The 18687-nt window shown below is 34.7% G+C and overlaps 1 protein-coding gene across 9 annotated transcripts in view; it reads left to right on the forward strand.

Annotated features, from left to right (window-relative positions):
* Window positions 1–18687, forward strand: part of PDE1A (phosphodiesterase 1A) — a 327820-nt gene that overhangs the window by 221496 nt on the left and 87637 nt on the right. For all 9 annotated transcript variants that reach the window (XM_078451127.2, XM_078451124.2, XM_078451125.2 and 6 more), the window contains exon 3: window positions 9460–9573. In XM_078451127.2, the coding sequence (XP_078307253.2) occupies window positions 9460–9573 (114 nt within the window). The remainder of the gene's footprint in view (window positions 1–9459; window positions 9574–18687) is intronic.

Consider the following 18687-nt stretch of genomic DNA (forward strand, 5'->3'; position numbering starts at 1 on the left):
GAGAAGTGTACATTCCAGTAGAGTGCAATTGGAGGGAAAAGTGAAAGATATTTAGCACAGAGTGGCTACCTGAGCTCTGTGCTACATATGTGTTTTCCAAAGCATATGTGTTTTCTTAGTGGTTCTTTGGTGTGTACACCTTATTCCTAATCTTTCTTCCCTAGTTTAAATAAATACCTTAATAGTAGATGAAGGTCACTACTTTTTCTTCTTCACAACACATAGATTTAAATATATATATAATAATATGTTTTATTTTTATTTTTTTAATCTTTATTTATTTTTGAGAGAGAGAGAGAGAGAGTGAGCGGGGAAGGGGCAGAGAGAGAGGGAGACACAGAACCCGAAACAGGCTCCAGGCTCTGTGCTGTCAGCATAGAGCCCGATGTGGGGCTTGAACTCATGGACCATGAGATCATGACCTGAGCCGAAGTCTGATGTTTAACTGACTGAGCCACCCAGGCGCCCTAGTATTTTTAATTTTTAAATAAAATAGTTTAATACATATTTTTATTTTATATATATTATATGGTAAATAAATATATTTACTATATAAAGTAATAACTATATTTTATAAATATATTTTTACATATTTATGTTTTTATAAATACAAATATATATTTAAATCTATAATATATTTATATAGTTAAATATGTGTTTAAATATATGTGTATATAAATATATATTTAATTATTGCATATTTATTTAAACATATATCCTTTAAAGAAAATCCTGCAGTCCATACAGCCCTTAGTATTTCAGAGGGGAAACAGTAACCAGGCACAAGTGATTGGTTCCCTCTGTGGAGTCAATATGATCTTACTATTCTTTTGCCTCCAAGGAGGAAAAAATTAATCTTGAAAGCATTTCTAACTATTCTAGTGTTTGTATCTCTGCACTTAAAAAGAATTCTTCCACATAGTGGGGATTATGCATGCCCATTTCTGTAAGAAAAAGTTTACTTAAGGTAGAATGATGAATAGTTTACCTAAATTGTGATTTTTGGCAGAAGAGAGAGAATAATTATATATTCTTTTGTATTTGAAAAATACTCCTCACCCAAAATACTTTTCCATCATATATTCTCCACCTTAGTGGGATTAGTTTTCTCCTTTAAATGTAGAATATAAATTTATTTTAAAGGCTGATAATATTTGTTATACAAATTTTCCCACTGTTTTTAATGACACCTATTGCTGTGGGAATTATTTATCTCATAAAATAAAGGTAACAGGAGCTTTATAATTACTCTAACATTTGACTATCTGAAAGAAAATGTCTTAAAAATACTTTAAATCTAAATCTAAGAAGGCTTGCTTTTTAGACTAAGGTTAGGATTTAATTTCCTGAACACTGATCTGCAGAATAGGTAAGACAATTTCATTATTTAATGGCTTCTTATTATAATTTTTTATCATGTTGGGATCAGAGGCAACAGGACTTACTGAAAACTACATAGTAGCTTCTTTGTTGATAGCCTCTATTTGTGCGTTTTTGTACACTCCTGTGTGTGGCCATCTTTTGGTGCTAATGTTAAAATCTGCTAGAGACACTCTTTTAGTTTTACCTTTCATGCTTCTTAGTACAGTGTTCTTAGAACTATATCTTTCTCACTTTTATATTTCAATCAGGTCACAAATGGGGATGTTGATAGGGATTTAATGATTATCAATTCTCTTTTAAATTGCTTTTATTTTTTTATTATTCAGATTCTATGGCATTAGAGATGTCCTGGGCATTTTACATCCTAGAATTAATAAAAACTTGCATAGACACAAAAGATTTTTCAATATGAGAATAATCTTCGTTATGCAGGTGGTTCTTTTGCAAGATTGGGTCATGTAGCAGTATCTTAGAAGGTAAGTTTAGAGTATTTGAAGTACTTGATTATGAAAACAACACCATTTTATATTGAGTATTTTTTCATTTGGAAAGTGGCAGTTCTATATTTGAATATAAAAACACAAAATCATTTTCTACAGCTCAGGATTCTTTGTTCAAAGGTAGAAATTGTTTCTACTCTACAACTACTTCTTGAACCGCAAAGCCAATCGGTTATGTTCAAAGATGGTGTTTCTATTTTCATTCCTGTTTTCTTCTAAGTATTCTGATCATTACAAGGTAAGGTAAGCTAAGATCAAAATCTGTTCATAATATTCAGGCTGATTTATAAGCCTTATGAATTATCAAAGATTAGTGTCATTCTCTTTAGGAAAAGATCATTAGGAGGGTAATGCTGCTTGATTTTTTTTGTGTCTCTACTAGTATACATTAGAACTTTAATATTTTAATAAGATTGGTGAAAAAGGAAGATATGTAAGAGAAGTATCTATTTTGCATACATCCTTTTTCTACCTCAAATTACTGATTACATATTTCATTTTTTAATTTATAATTTGGTAAAAATTGACATATGTATACACCTATGAAATCATGACCACAATTAGGAAAATGAACATCTCTCTTAATTTCAAAAGTTTCCTTGAGCTTCTTTGTAATATTTCCTTCCCTTTCCTCCCTGACCTCCCCCCCCCACCCCCTCCTCCTCCTCTATTCCAGGCAACCACTGATCTGATTCCTGTCATTGTAAGGATCATTTGCATTTTCTAAAATTTTGTGTAAGTGGAATCATACAGTATGCACATATCTTATTTCACTAGCATAATTATTTGGCATTTAGTCATGTCAGTAGTTCATTCCTTTTATTGCTGAGTAGAATTTTGGATGGATATGCCCTAGTTTGTTTTTTCTATGTACTATTGGGTTGTTTCCATTTGGAGGCTATTACAAATAAAGCTTCTATGAATATTTGTGTACAAGTCTCTAAAAAGACATATGTTTCTTTTCCTCTCCACCAAAGAATAGAGTGGCTGATTCATATGGTAGATACATGTTTAACTTTTTAAGAAACTGTTTTCAAAATGATTGTACCTATTTATATTACCAACAATAGTGTATGGTAATTTTTGTTGCTTTACATCTTTGCTAATATTTAGTATGATCAGTTATTTTACTTTTGGCCATTCTAATAGGTGTTTGATTGCATCTTATTATTGTTTTAATTTGAATTTTTTCTAATACTTAGTAATTTTGAGCATCTTTTCATGTTTGCAATGAATATATGTTTTTTGGTGAAGAGTCTGTTCAAATCATTTGTAAATTTTGTATTGGTTTGTTTGTCTTGTTATTATTGAGTTCTGCAAGTTCTTTTGGATGTTTTAGATACAGATCTTTATTAGATATATGATTTGCAAATATTTTCTCCTAGTCTATGGCTTTTCTTTTAATTCTTTTAACAATGTTTTGAAGGACAGAAGTTCTTAATATTGATGAAGTTTAACTTACTACCTTTTCTATAGATAGTGCTTTATGTGTTGTGTACAGGACATCTTTGGCTGACTCAAGATGACAGAATTTTCTCCTATGGTTTCTTCTAGGCTCCCAGTTTTAGCATATACATTTAGATCTATGGTACATGTATGGATCAAAGTTCCTTTTACACATAAGTATTTCTATTTATCCAGCCCCATTTATTATGTAGGCTGTCTTTTTTACACTAAATTAGCTTTGTATCTTTTCTACAAAATCAATTCTCTATATTTGTGGCTGTCTTTCTAGGTTATATTCTGTTCCATTGATCTACAGACTTCTCTTGGTGCTAATAATGTACCAGATTATGCTATTTTTACTGTACTGATTACTGTAGCTTTAAAATAAGTCTTGAAAGGGTGCTTGGTGGCTCAGTCAATTAAGCAGCCAACTTCCACTCAGGTCATGGTCTCATGTTTACGGGTTTGAGCCCCGTGTCAGGTCCTGGGTTGACAGCTCAGAGCCTGGAGCCTGCTTCAGATTCTGTGTCTCCCTCTCTCTGTCCCTCCTCCACTCACGCTCTTTCTCTGTCTCTCAAAAATAAACAAAACATTTTAAAAAATTTAAAATAAGTCTTAAAGTCTTACAAGTATTGAAATAGTGTAAGTCCTCCAACTTGTTCTTTTTGTTACATTTGTTTTGACTATTCTAGGTTCTTTGCATTTCTGTATGAATTTTAGAATTAGCATGTCAATATATATAACAACAACAAAAACCTGCTAGGACATTTATTGGGATTGCATCGAATCTGTAGTTACATTTGAGGAAAATTATGCATTAACAATATTCAGTGTTTCAATCCATGAACACATGCATTTCATTGATTTAGGTCTACTTTTATTCCTTTCAGTAGTGTTTTATAGTTTTCAGTGTATAGGGCTTCCATACAGTTTGTCAGACTTATGTCAAAGAATTTCATATTTTTTGGTACTATTTTAAATGATACTGCTTTTCATTTTAATGTCAGATTATCCCATGACTACATATAGAAAGGATATTGACTTTTTCTTTTTTATATTGCAAGCTTGTTAAAATAATTTAATACTTTTAGTAACTTTTGGCATATTATATCATATTTTCTACTTAGAGAATCATGTTGCCTGTGAACAAAAATAGTTTCATTGCTTTCTTTCCAATCTGGATGCCTTTTACTCTCGCCTTATTGCCTTGGCTAAAACATCAGTACAGTGATGAATAGCTGTGGTGAAACTACACCCTTCCTTATTCGTGATGTTTGGCAGAAAACATTCAGTCACTTAACCTTACTTATGACATTAGCTGTAGATTTTTGTAACCTTTATCAAGTGAGGAAGCTCTTCTCTATTCCTGTTTATTTAGTCTATTCCTTTCTTATTTAGTCTCTTAATGTAGTGAGTTACATTGATTAATTTTTTAATCTTATGATGTACTATTCTTTTAGATATTGGGGGATTTGATTTCTCAAAGTATTAAGGATTGTTTACATTTATGTTCATGAGGCATATTTATTGATAGGTTGTTCATCCTCCTCCCCTTCCTCCTCTTCCTTCTTCTGCTAATGTTTTCATCTGGTTTTGTTATAAGGGCAATTTTGACTTCTCAGAATGACATAAGATTAGGATTAGAATATAGGATTTTTCTGGAAAAATTTGAAGACAACAGGTATTATTTTTCCTTAATATTTTTTTCATATTTCACCAATGAAGTCATATGGGCCTGAAGTTTCTTTATGTTAACACTTTAAACTGCAAATTTGGTTTACTCATTTCTTTTTGAGATTTGATAGTTTGTGTCTTTTAAGGAAATTGTTCATTCTATTTGAATTATTGAATTTATTGGCATAATGTTTTTTACATAATTGTGTTTTAATAATGATGGTTTTAACATCCTTGCCTTCAAATACTATCATCTTTGTCATATTTGGGCCAAGTTTGATTAATTTTTATCCTCATTATGGATCAATTATCCTGCTTCTTTTAGTCCTTATCATTTTTTTATTGGATTGGAAACCAATTAGAAAAACATCATGTACACAAAATTGAAATTATAAGGAAGCCAGAGAAATTTCAGTTTTTTTAGTGAGGAATAAATGAAGTGTGGTTTAGTTTCTAAGTTGGAAGAGAACACAATGGATGGTAATCTTCAAAGGACTTATGATATAGGTAGCACCCAAGATATTCCTATTTACTAAGCATGATTTAGGCAGTAAAAGATGAGATATGGAGAAAGGTATTTCTGTAAGAAAGAAGAGCTTCAATCTAGGATGATATGAGAAAGTTTGAGGAGCAATGACTAAATCAATTTTCTTAGGGTTGTGTAAAATCAGGGTTGTGTAAAAGAAGTAATGGGGAATGTATGCATTTCAACATTTGACCATATTATGTGCATATGTCATGCTACCCCCAGAGATTGTAAATACCTTGAAGACAGATACTGTGGTGCACACACAAGTGCCCATGTCTTATACATGTGTGTGTGCATTCTTATATATGCATTCATATATATTCTTATATGTATTAATATATATGTATATAAATACATAAAATAATTTATATGTATAAATGTATATATTTACAGAGCCACAGGCATGGTAATAAATGCTTAATATCTATTTAACTGACTGGGGTTTTCAACACCTTTTTGGCAATATCATTGACCTATAAATAGCTGGTCTATGTTTGATAGAACAGCTGTTAACTCGTTTTGCTACCCAGCAAAGTAGCCAGTGGAGTCTCCAACCACAGATTAGTGGGTCAGAAACTGCACAGATTAGAACATCTAACAAGTCTACTTAACCTAAACTTTTGGAACCAGAAGAACATACCTAGACCTTAAGAACAGCATTAAGAACACTGTTTTTCACCATGCTTCTTTACTCTGATGAACGAAACCAAATCATTATTAAAAAGATGTTTTACTAAATTAAGAGAACCTGTTCATTTTACACATGACTGTGATTCCTGTTTTGGTTCTGAGATTGACCCATAGGATGACTGAGTAATTAGGTAAATATAGTTATTTTTTTAAAAAAATACAAAACTTGGGGGTGCGTAGGTGGCTCAGTCAGTTAAGTGTCCGACTCTGGATTTTGGCTCAGGTCATAATCTCACGGTTCATGAGACTGAGCCCTGCATTGGGCTCTGTGCTGACAGCGCAGAGCCTCCTTGTGATTCTCTCTCCCTGTCACTCTGCGCCTCCCTCGCTTTTGTGCACACACTTTTTCTCTCTCAAAATACACTAAAAAAATTAAAAATTTGTATAGATATATGTGGTAAAGCATTAATATTTTAGAACCTACTAGTTTCGAAATTATGATCATTTGAAAATGAATAATAAAGACATTTGACCTTTTTATCTATAAAGAGAATGAAATAATAGCCTAAATGAGATGGTTGGGGATTATTCTATGCATAAATTGAATACAAAAGCAAGTTCACTATTGGAATAATAATTATATAAATTATTCCATTAACCTGCTGTTCTGTTTATAAATAGTCTTTTTACAATGCAGTAGTTTTGCTTTTTATGTAAATAGAACTTTGCACTCACTAAAGGAAATTTGGTGCATACAGGCAGGGGAAAAAAAGAGAAAGAAGTCCTAGTAACCCCCAAATATATATTTCCTTCCGGTCTTTTGGATCAACATAGTGAGTTTAGGAGTGTGTGGGTGGGGTGTGTGTGTGTGTGTGTGTGGATGTGACTATGATTTTATACTTATAAACTTATCTAACTAGATTTTTTAGGTGGTAAAACCTTCTTGGAGTATTTTTTCAGAGCAATTTCTTGTGTCAGAGTATAGATTTATACCCCTATTAAAATATCAAAATGCATAACTTTGTTTTTAAACCACATCAAGATGTCTCTGTGAAAGAGCATGTTCCCTGTCAGAGGTTTCATCAGGTCTGATCTGCTGATGGGATGATACCCCTGAGGACAACTGCAGGCTGTCATGATTGAGGAAGTGCACCTGTCTGTGGGCACTTTCCCTGGGGCATCCCCTCTCATTTTCTATGATGTTTCGCCATTTTTGAATTCTGAGTCATTTCTTATTCATTTGACTTATTGATTAAGATTGGGCTCAGCTGCACATAAAAGTCTCAAAATAATAGTAGCTTAAACACAACATTTCTTTTTTGTTTTGTCGTACGAAATAACTTCAGAGGTGGGTGACTTCGTTAGGGTGGATTCCCAGCCTGAGACTCAGGCCACTTCCATCTTCCTTGTCTGCCATTCTCTCTGGTAATTTCCGATTGCCAGATTGCCTCAAGACTCTGAATGGCTACTGGATCTTCAGACACTTCCACTGCATTTGGGCAGCAAGGAACCGGAAAGGATAAAAGAGACCCCCTTCCACCTGAGTTAGCCTTCTTCAAAATAATTGTTCCAAAAGTCTTAACAACCTCCTCGTACTCTCCTTGGCCAGAAAGCTGTAAAATGACTATACCTAGCTTTAAGAGAGCTTGAAAAAATGTAGATTTTTTTAGTGGAGAGGATTGCTAACTCAAATAAAAATAGAGTTTATTTATTTATTCAGAAGAAAAGAAGCAATTATCTGAAGTACTTACTGCTTTTAAAATTAAGTCATACAACCATGAAATACAACCAAGCTGTACCAGGTACTTTTCACAAGAAGGATACATGAGGGATATATTTTTAAGTCACTGCAGACCTGTGAATTCTTTTCTTTTGCTTTCACACATAAAAGGCAATTTCACTAAATATAATGTACATAGGTCATACACATTACAAAAATCTCTGTGTGTTACTCCATTATCATCATATTCAGACAGGCTTAGTTTTCATAAGTAGCCTGCTTTAGTTGTTATCTTTGATTTGTTTTGTTTTGCTGACTATATGAATGAGAAATATTTAATTTATTAATACATAGTTTTATTTTGCAATGTGGTTATCTGCTAATATTTTACCATATAAAAGCATATGATACAAAAGAGAATTATTTGTAGATTTCTGAATAAGAAGTTTTAGTCTAGGTGTGCCTTTTTCCTATGGAGAAATAATTTGTCAAAACCCTTACTGAAAATTTTAACTTGTCTTTACACCCTTAGCCTTGATATTGGAAATCATCCAAAGTAAATTTTCAGAAAATCTGCTACACTATCTTTAAGACAATGCCTAAAAGTAGATGTACTCCATTCTCTCTGAAATACTTTTGCTCAGGAATGGAATTAAATTGTCTGCCAACTTGGGAAAATGGATAAATTGTCTTCACATTTTTTATCTATACAATGTAGAGAATAAGGAATTTGTTTTCCTTTTCTGCCTAGTATAGGGTAATATCTTCAGAAACACTTGGTTTATAATTAAAGCACAAAAATTTCTAAAAATGTTAGAAACTTATAATAGCAATTTGTATTGTCTCACTTCATGAAATATCTATTGCTGCATAAAAAATAATCCCCAAATTTAGTGGCTTCAAACAATACCATTAATGATCTCACAGTTTCCGTGAGTCAGGATTCCAGACATGGCTTAGTTGATCCAGGCTTTAAAATTCCTCAGAGAGTTGGGACACATCATTGTATGGACAAAAGCGAGAGAAAATATTGTACATATTTGCCTCAGGTGAAAAATCATTTCAGTAAAAATAATAAGCATTCATACATAGATTTTTTTTCTCATCATAATCGTATTTTCTCAGATCTTTTGCCTTTCATTTTTGTTATTGCTATATACCGTGAATAATTGCCACAGTAGTGGTAAAAAAAAAAAGTACCCTTAAATAATTTTTTAGTTCCAGCTCTAAAGAAGCAGAGCAGCCATAGAATAAATTCTAATATTGGGAACATACTTTTATGGAAATATCTATATTATTTTCAATTTTCAGAAAGACTGTCCTTGAAATATAGTACCTAAAATAACAGTGTACACCCCTAATATTATTGAGAGGTGAATATAACTTTTAAGAGTTGTCTAAGTGAGAAAAACTGATCTTAATTATATCAAAAAACTCCTCAAAATATTTCTATTTGATGACCTAGAAAGATATGTTAATAATTTAAATTGATTTGTGTATTTAATATTAGACTGTTTTCCATATGATTATAATAAATCTCTTATTTCTCTCTTTTTTGACTACTTTTTTTTAAACAGACTAAGATGCTTAGTGAAGCAGCTGGAAAAAGGTGATGTTAACGTCGTAGACTTAAAGAAGAACATTGAATATGCAGCATCTGTGTTGGAAGCTGTTTATATTGATGAAACAAGGTAAGTTTTAGCCTCCTTTCCCTTTTATCTTCTTTGTCTCTCTTCCTTTTTTCCTCTTTCTTGGCCTTCATTTATCTCAAACATGAATTTAGCATATCTTAGTCATGAAACCAAAATCAAAATCGTATTAAAATTTAAAGAGATTTTTTTCTTAGAGCTACTTAACTGGACTATGATTCTTTCTAAAAAACATACACATTTTAATCCAAATAGTTGAATATCAAAAAATAGTCAAACAATTAAGTCATAAAAATGAATACATTAGAGTCTCTTCTCTACTTCTCTACTCTTCTCTACTCTTCTCTACTCTTCTCTTCTCCTCCTACACTCATTGCCCTTAGGCACAGATTTGTAAACATCAGAGACAGATGTAAGCTTGTACCGATTTTTACTGATGTAAGGATTTTCCTATTATTTCCAGATTTAAGAGTTCCTTCTGAGAAAATGGGTGTCACATGCCCATGCATTCTCATAAGATATACCTATTAGACACTCTTCAGGGCTTGTTAAGAAACAGTCCCAAATGTGTATTTGATCACCACCTAAACCTTATCACCTAGCCTCCTGCTTAGCAGAGTGGTAAGGAGATTAAGAAATGGGGATTTATTTGAAGAAGGTTGTTAGCCTAGTTCTGTGGCTCTTGACTAGGCAATTTGCCTCCCTGGGGTCATTTGGCAATGTTTGTAGACATTTTTGGTTTGGTTGATGGGAGTGTGCTACTATTTGGTGATGGGTAGAGGCTAGAGATGCTGCTACAGGAAAAACCCCCACGACAAAGAATTATACAGCCCCCATGTGTCAATAGTATGGAGGTTAAAAAACCCTGGTCTTAAGAGAGAACTGTGCATTTCCCCTTTTTTCTCTAAGGGAATACTTACCTCAGAACCTCAAGAGAGGGTCCTGAGGATCCTACTGCTAATAGAAGACTTAGTGGAGTATGATATGACAGTTTGTAAGAGATTTGTGTACTATCTCTAGCAGTTTAGAGGGTACTGAGACTGGTTCCTGATTCTCATCTCAACAGAGTCAAAGGTGGCAGGCTAATTCAGACTACCTTGAATTCACAGGTAAAAGGGACACTGTGGAGGGAGAGAATAAACTCCTTCCAGAGCTTAGCATAGAAAAGGCACTAAGTTTTTCAAAGTCATGAAGCAGATGCAGTATAGGTCTTTTGAAGGGATTGACCAGTATTGAAAGGCAACTGCCTTCAGAAGGTGAAAAAGAGGCTGCATATGGTGATTGTTGAATGAATGTGGGAGATAAAAGATTCAACCCAGATATCAGAGAACACATAATGGTCAAGGTAACCTCTTGGTATAGCAAGTTCTCTGAAGGATACACAAAAACTCCCAGAAGAGAAAAATAACCAGTATTTGGGCATTTGTCACATAGATGACAACAAACACATCAGTCGTGTAATGCCCTTTGACTCCTATAATTTTCTGCCACTCCTATCACACTGTTGAATGGTAAGAAACAGCAGAGTGAGTGGTGCTGGTGATGGAACATGGAGAGTGAACATCCATCATGCCCCTTCCCTTCTGCAGGTGTCCATGTGTGAGTCAGGCCTGAGCATGGGGGAGGGGAGAACTGTTAAGCCAGATGTAAAATTGAAGTTTTGTTTTTTTTTAATTTTTTTTAACGTTTTATTTATTTTTGAGACAGGGAGAGACAGAGCATGAACAGGGGAGGGTCAGAGAGAGGGAGACACAGAATCTGAAACAGGTTCCAGGCTCTGAGCTGTCAGCACAGAGCCCGACGCGGGACTCAAACTCACGGACCGCGAGATCATGACCTGAGCCGAAGTCGGCCGCTTAACCGACTGAGCCACCCAGGCGCCCCTAAAATTGAAGTTTTATATGTCTATGAGTAGTGGATGAAACACACACACACACACCACTGTTGTTTCACAGGTAATAATTCACATGTTTAAAAAATCAAAATAAGGTAAAAGGTGCCTCATGAACACCTTGCCTCCACCCTTATCCCACCCCAATCTACTTATATTTCCAATTCATAAATTTATGTATATTTCCAATGATCTATTACTAATTTTTATTTCGTATTTTTCTGTTTTGCTTTTATGGAAAGTAGCACACTATATACACAATGTTTATTTTGCTTTTTTCCCCTTAAATAAGGAAACTTGGAGATCTTCCTATGTCATGATATATCATTTATGTCACTGACCTTTTTAATGTCAGATGAGAATTTTCACTAATAATGGACAGAAAAGAACATGGTGCGGGTTATGTTGCACAGGTGATTTTTTTTCTGTTAACAGAACTTTTCAGTTAAAACATAACTTAGATTCATAAATTAGGGGGAAAATCATAGGCACACTTTAAGATCATAAACTATTTGCAGAATTATTTTCTTCGTTAACTTTCACTGAGTGCGTATATAACGTATATGGTTCTTCTAAGTGAACAGAGATTCAAAGTTTGTATATTTAAAAAAATCTAATGTTCCTGTAATTTCCTTACTCCTTCATTTTCATGTGTGCTTTTTATTATTCACAAATTGAGTGGCCATTATGTTTAAGATTTCTTCAACCAGTCCTTGACATTTTATTTTTTATATTTATTTATAAAACTAAAGAACTTTTACCTTAAAGAATTGGAGATTTGCATTAACCATCTTATGATGGCATAATGCTAGCTATCTAATTTTCATAAATATCTTGCTTTTCATTTGATAGATTTTTATATTGTATTTCCTTCCAGAAATTATGATTCTATAGATATTTTGTTAACTTAGTTCTCCATGATCCCTAATTCATTTACACATGTTATATTTGTAAGCATCATTCCTTTCATTTGAAAATTGTTTTTTTTGTGGAAAGAAAAAAATGTTTAACTGCTTCATGGTAGAACTGGTGTGTGTGTGTGTGTGTGTGTGTGTGTGTGTGTGTGTGTGTGTTCTTTTCTAAAAAAATCCCAGTTCTTAACACTACACGATCCCCAACTTTTACTCAAATGATATAAACCTCTTCACTATTTTATTTTAATGCTTCCATGCTTCCATGGCATCTTGATTTTTAACCTGGATTAATAATAATAACCCACATTTGGACCGTCTTCCAAGGGCTCACATTAGTCTCTTCACAATCTGATGCAGTTGGCAGGATTACCATTACTTTCTTCACTTCACCAATGAGAGAACCAAAGCTCTTAGAAGTAAACATGTTTTCCAAGGGTCACAGACTTAGGCTTTGGCAAAGCTAGGCACAGAAACTAAGGTATGACTTCTGTTATTGCTTTTAGTGATCTTTTTTCTATAACTGGCTCCTCTCGGGCTATTACTGTTGAGCAGGATGGTTTTTAATGACCTCTGAAAAATTAAGATGGCAATGCGTAAAACATTCTGACAGTTGGAATGATAGATCCTGGAAAAGCAACACCCAAATTTATAACTAAAAGCCTCTTATTATAGTCTGCTCTGTGCCAAGAAATCTTTGAAGCATTTTAATACACTATTTCGTTTAATTATCACAGCAATCCCATGGGATAGAAACATTATTACCATTTTATATACTTCATGAATAAGAGGAAACACGTTGACAGAAAAGTTATACAACCTACCCGAGGGAACACAGAAAGTAACTTAATGGATTTAGGGGCTTGGGCACCCACCTTGAGGGCTTGGCTGTTAAGCACAATTCTCATCTGCTTCCCTTGAGTAACATCTGACTTGGGCAACTTCGGAGACTTCCTGGAAATTCTGAGGAAAGCTCATGTGCTGTCAGGGTTGTCAGAACCAGTGGTGTGGATGGTGTTTGCATCACTTCCAACTCTGCCTTCAGTGATGCCACATCAGTAGCTTGAAATTGGCTACAGTGGGAGTATTTCTTTACACTGTGGAAACTGGGAAATGCAACAAGTCAGGATTTATGTTTTTGGAGAGCCTGTGGATTAACATTTACAATCATGTCCCTCATTAAACCTAAGGGTATCTCTTGTATATCTTCTAAGGCTGTGACTTTATGATAAAAAAAAAAACAGCTCAAGAAATTTTAGAGCAACAATACTTGATGCTTGATACAATTTTTATTGTACTAATAAAAATGCAGATACCTCTAGGATACATATCATATTTCCAATTGACTTAGTAAGACACAGCAGTAAATTGAGAATGCTTCTGTTGAGATGTGTATATAATTATTAAAGTTGCATTTGCTTTTGGAATATTAGTAAAACATAATGATTTAGAAGGAAGAGGGATGAAGAAAAATTTAGTTGCTTTTAAACTTTAAATTAAAAACCTGCTGACTTCTGTGACATTTTTTAATGGAAAATTCTCTTTCTAGAAAAAAAAAATGGTTCAGGGAGTATTCCAGAGAGGCATTTTTTTTTTTTTTTTTGGAAATTTGGGCTGGATTGCACAAAAAGGTCAACACCTAATAAAGCAGGACAAAACAAATTATGAATCAGTTTAAAACCCATACACACACACGCGCGCACACACACACACACACACACACACACACACACCCATCCCTTTTTCTGCTAAGCCTTGGTAATTTCAGGGTTTCAGTTAAGAAAACAAATCAAAACAAAACATCTCTCTTAACGGGTGATTTAAATAAGAAAAATAGAAACAGAGTTTCTGACAGAATTTGAATTCTGACCTTCTTTGAAGGATTATAGAATAATTTCCTAAATGAATACAAGTGTTTGTTGGTTTTTTAACAAGACATTTTCAAATGTAAATGCAAATATTTTATGAGTCCTGCTTTCAGATGTGTCCCTACAGGCTATTGTTTTTCAGAGCGGCAACAGTTGTAATCCAGAAACATGTAGCCTTAAGAGAGAGAGAGAGAGACAGAAAAATCCGTCTGATTGTCACTATTTAGATTTGGATATTGCCAGGCAAAGTAGCATCCGTGGCCTCATGAATTGCTATTCATGAGGGGAGGCAGCTGTCTGGGAGGGATACTTACAGAGATGGATATTATGTTTACTAATACCATTGAACAACATAAATTATATCTTCATTTTGTTAATGTGAATGGATCCAAGGCTTAGAATTACCATAGTTAGAGTGCTGATTCTGGATTTAGAAAGAATCGGTTGTTCAAAACCTGGATCCTCCATTCAATACTTCCTTTCTTTAAGCAAGTTACTTAACTTCTCTATTTCCTAGCTTCATCATCTGTAAAATAAGAATAATGACAATGCTAACCTTATAGGGTTGATCTGAGGATTAAAAGCAGCACAATACCTGATAGAGTAAAAGTTAATTAATAGCCACTATTTTTACTATACTAATAAAAATGCAGATACCTCTAGGATACATATCATATTAAGATATATAACTTATACTTCCTAGTGAATACATAAAATAATTTCCTGAAAAATAGGTTTTGATCCTGAAAAAAAAATGAAGACAGGTGGGATGTAGTTACCTGGAAATTAAAGCAAAGTCCAAACTGCTGGAAAGGAATCTTAATAGGCTCTGCCTCTTGATAAAAACGTTCTCAGTTGACTTCTGTGTCTTACTAAGTTTAAGAGTTCTTCATTTTGTGAGAGATTAACTTGAGCAAGAATGCTTTGATGTCAATCAGCAATTCCCGGAGTTATTCTGGTAGAAATCGACTGAAGTCAGGGGCACCTCGGAGCTTAAGTCTCTTGAAATCATTGAGTGTAGGGATTTACCAAGGAACATTCACTCATGAAACAAATAGTTACTGAGTACCTGAAATGAATACCAGACACACTGGTCAGTAGAATCAAGAGCACAACTGTACCCGTAGTTGGTGGCTAGAGCTGTCAAGAGCCAGGAAGATCAAACTAAGCACAACGACAAATGCTGCAAACAAGAAACAGGGAGGTTGTATGTTAGAGAGGGAAACCCAAGCACGGGGACAGATTACAGGAGGAAACATTAAGTAGTGGCACTAAGTCATAATCAGAGGAACTAACATGGAGTAAGAATTGTACAGAGTTGAGATTCCAACCTTGATATGATTGGATTTGCAGGTATTCCTTTAAGTTAATGAATTTTGTTCTTTGGCAAAGCTCCCCATGCTCATTCTTAAATGCATGACTTCTAACAAAACGACTTCCTTTTTTTTTAATGTCTGGAAAATGCTAGGTATAGGAGCACTGAAGTTCAGAAATGTAGTATCAAAGATGAGAATTTGAGGATTATAGCACAGAGGTCTGATTCTTTCATGCTTTATTTTGATTTCAATAATTGGAACTCCTTTGCTATTTCAACATGATCCCCATCCTAAAGTTTTTGAGAATGGCCAGTGAGTGTTTACTTATTTTACCCATCTTCCCTGGCTATCACTTTCCTCTGCAGCCAGGTCTCTGGCTTCAAAATGATGAATCGCTCCCCTGCAGGTCACCTACTTTTCCTTCAAATTCAGAAATCTATAGGTGGGTTCCACTCCCAAGCATGAGCTCAATACCTGCTTCCAGTTCCCTAAACTGATGCTAGAATCAGCTGTAACTGCTATAAGACCTTCCTGATGGATGCTTTCAGAACCCACAACTCAACCCCTTCCACAGAGGTCCCCTACCAGGAATTTCTCTGAATCCTCTAAAGTCGAAGCCCATCTTCCAGAAGCCAGCTTATCCCCTATGGAAGTGCCTTTCAACATATTTTCCTATCCTGAGTTCAGGACCTCAAGCTCCAAGACCAAGAGAAAGAAAAGGGGCTATCAAAATTAATGTCAAGTTGTGCATTCATCTCAAGGATAAACAATTATGTTCAAAGACTATGCAGTGTAAATCCATATTTAGAAAAAAAAATGACTTTTTTTTCTAAAATACACTGAATCTGCAGTGTTTCAGCTGTGCTCCCAATGAGAACATTGTGTACATTACTGTTTAGAGATTGTTAGCCTCTTGTAGTTATGTTGTATCAATCTTCTGTATGCCAGAGTAGGGCCTTCATTTTATTCTTATATAACTAAATGACCTATTCAAAAGATTTTTCATTATGCAAAAGAGCAGTTTGCCTCTGTAGATAAAATAAAGCCTCTGTAGAAAAACAACACATTATTTTTTGACTTTTCAAATGTGCATTTTTCTCACTTCCAAATGCCTTCAAAAACTCTTGGAGTTCCATCTCAATATGGTCACTATGTAACCCTAGTAACTGAAGTCAGGGGACAGGATGAAATGTGAAATAGAGGTGTGGAGTAGGAAGGTAGTCAAGGACAGATGTGGAAAAGCACTGAAAGTTACTAGAGAGGAGACATCAGAAGAACAGATATAGAAGCAGGAGGCATATCTGAAGATATGAAGCACCAAAAGCCAATGGGAGCTGGGTTACTATAAAGGGTAAATCAAATGCCACAGGGAGAACCACTGGATGCAGTTAGGAGATTCCTGATGACTCAGTGGAGTTTCAGTAAAGAGAAAAGCCACCCAGATTATAGTAGTGTGAAGAATTACTATGGAACGGCTCAAGAAGAAATTAGATTATTTTTCAAGAATTTGCTAGTGTAGGAAAAAGCATAAATAGAACAGTTTATTAGTGGGAACACTTACTTGTTTGTTTGTTTATTTGTTTTATATTTTGTATAGAATGGAAGGCTTCCATTAGCCTGGAGATGAAGAATGAAAAAGAGATTTGGGTCAAAGAGAAATAATAGTTATGGAAAGATTAGGTAGAGAAGTTATCCTTAGAAGTGGAAAAGCATAAGTGGAAAATATAGATAAAGATGGAGCTTACTAACTAGTACACAGCCAAGGCTCCTCATATAAGCAAAACATAAGTAACATTGCAAAATCAGAAAGGTTAATTAGTATTTATTTTAAACTCAGGTGTTCTTTATGGGTAAGAGTGCTACGATAATTATGGCCAAAATATAGACCATGGACTATAAAACTATGGGTTCAATGTAACAATGGAGAGCAAACCCTTTGTGGTTAATCACTACAACCTGCACATATCATGATGGCACTGACTCATGTGTACTCCATGGACATTTAGAGCCAGCACAGGCAAGAAGGGAAAAAGAAGAGGACTAATGAACACCTTTCATGAACATTTCAATTATAAGTGACAGGAAGCCCAATCAAACCACCTTCAAGAAACTCTCACTGTCCACACATTGATGGCTAGTACTAAGTATAAGCATAGGTGACTCCAGGTAAAAATGATGTCTAGGGACCCACCTCTGTGTTTTGTTTGCTCTGCAGTGGCCTCCTTCTGATCCTTTGAGTGGTAGGAAGATGGCAGTAGTATTTTCAAGCTTTATATCCTCACACCTTCAAATCCAGCAGGAATGACAAAAGGTTTCTCTCCAGAGGCTCTGACAAACATAACCTTTATATTTCATTGATTCTAGTCAGGTAATACGTGTATCCCTCAAACAGTATATCCAGGGGAGGTGGGTATATAAATGCAGTGGTCAAACATCTCATGAGCCAGGAGGGGATCAATTTTATTTAAATCTCATGCTAAAAAAGAGAAAGAATAAAATCCTGCCATTTGCAGCAACGTGGATGGAACTGAAGGGTATTATGATAAGTGAAATAAGTCAGTCAGAGAAAGACAGATATCATATGTTTTCATTCATATGTGGAACTTGGAAAACTTAACAGAAGACCATGGGGGAAAGGGAAGGGGAAAAATAGTTATGAACAGAAAAGGAGGGAAGGAAACTGTAAGAGACTCTGAAATACAGAGAACAAACTAAGCATTGATGTGGGGAGCAGGGGAGAGGGGAAAATGGGTGATGGGCATTGAGGAAGGCACTTGTTGGGATGAGCACTGGGTATTGTATGTAAGCGATGAATCACAGGAATCTACCCCCAAAACCAAGAGCACACTGTATACACTGTATATTAGCCAACTTGACAATAAATTATATTAAGAAAATAAAATAAATCCCATGCCAAAGAATTGAGAATGGTGGAAAGTACTCCGCTAAACAATAACAACTTTGTCCTCTCTAGAGTGAAAATTATGTTAGTACCACACGTAGGGGACCTGGATCAGGATCTGTGTGGGATTTGGAACAACTCCTATCCAGAGTTTTGCTCCTACTAAGGATAAGCCCCTGGGCAAGTGTTTTTGATTTCTTCTTTCTCTAGTCACTGGTTTTCTTGCGTGGAAGATGAATTCTCCAGCCCCTTTCTGTTCTGGAATTCT

The sequence above is a fragment of the Panthera onca genome, chromosome C1 (assembly GCF_046562875.1).
Source record: "Panthera onca isolate mPanOnc1 chromosome C1, mPanOnc1 haplotype 2, whole genome shotgun sequence".
NCBI classification, from domain to species: domain Eukaryota; kingdom Metazoa; phylum Chordata; class Mammalia; order Carnivora; family Felidae; genus Panthera; species Panthera onca.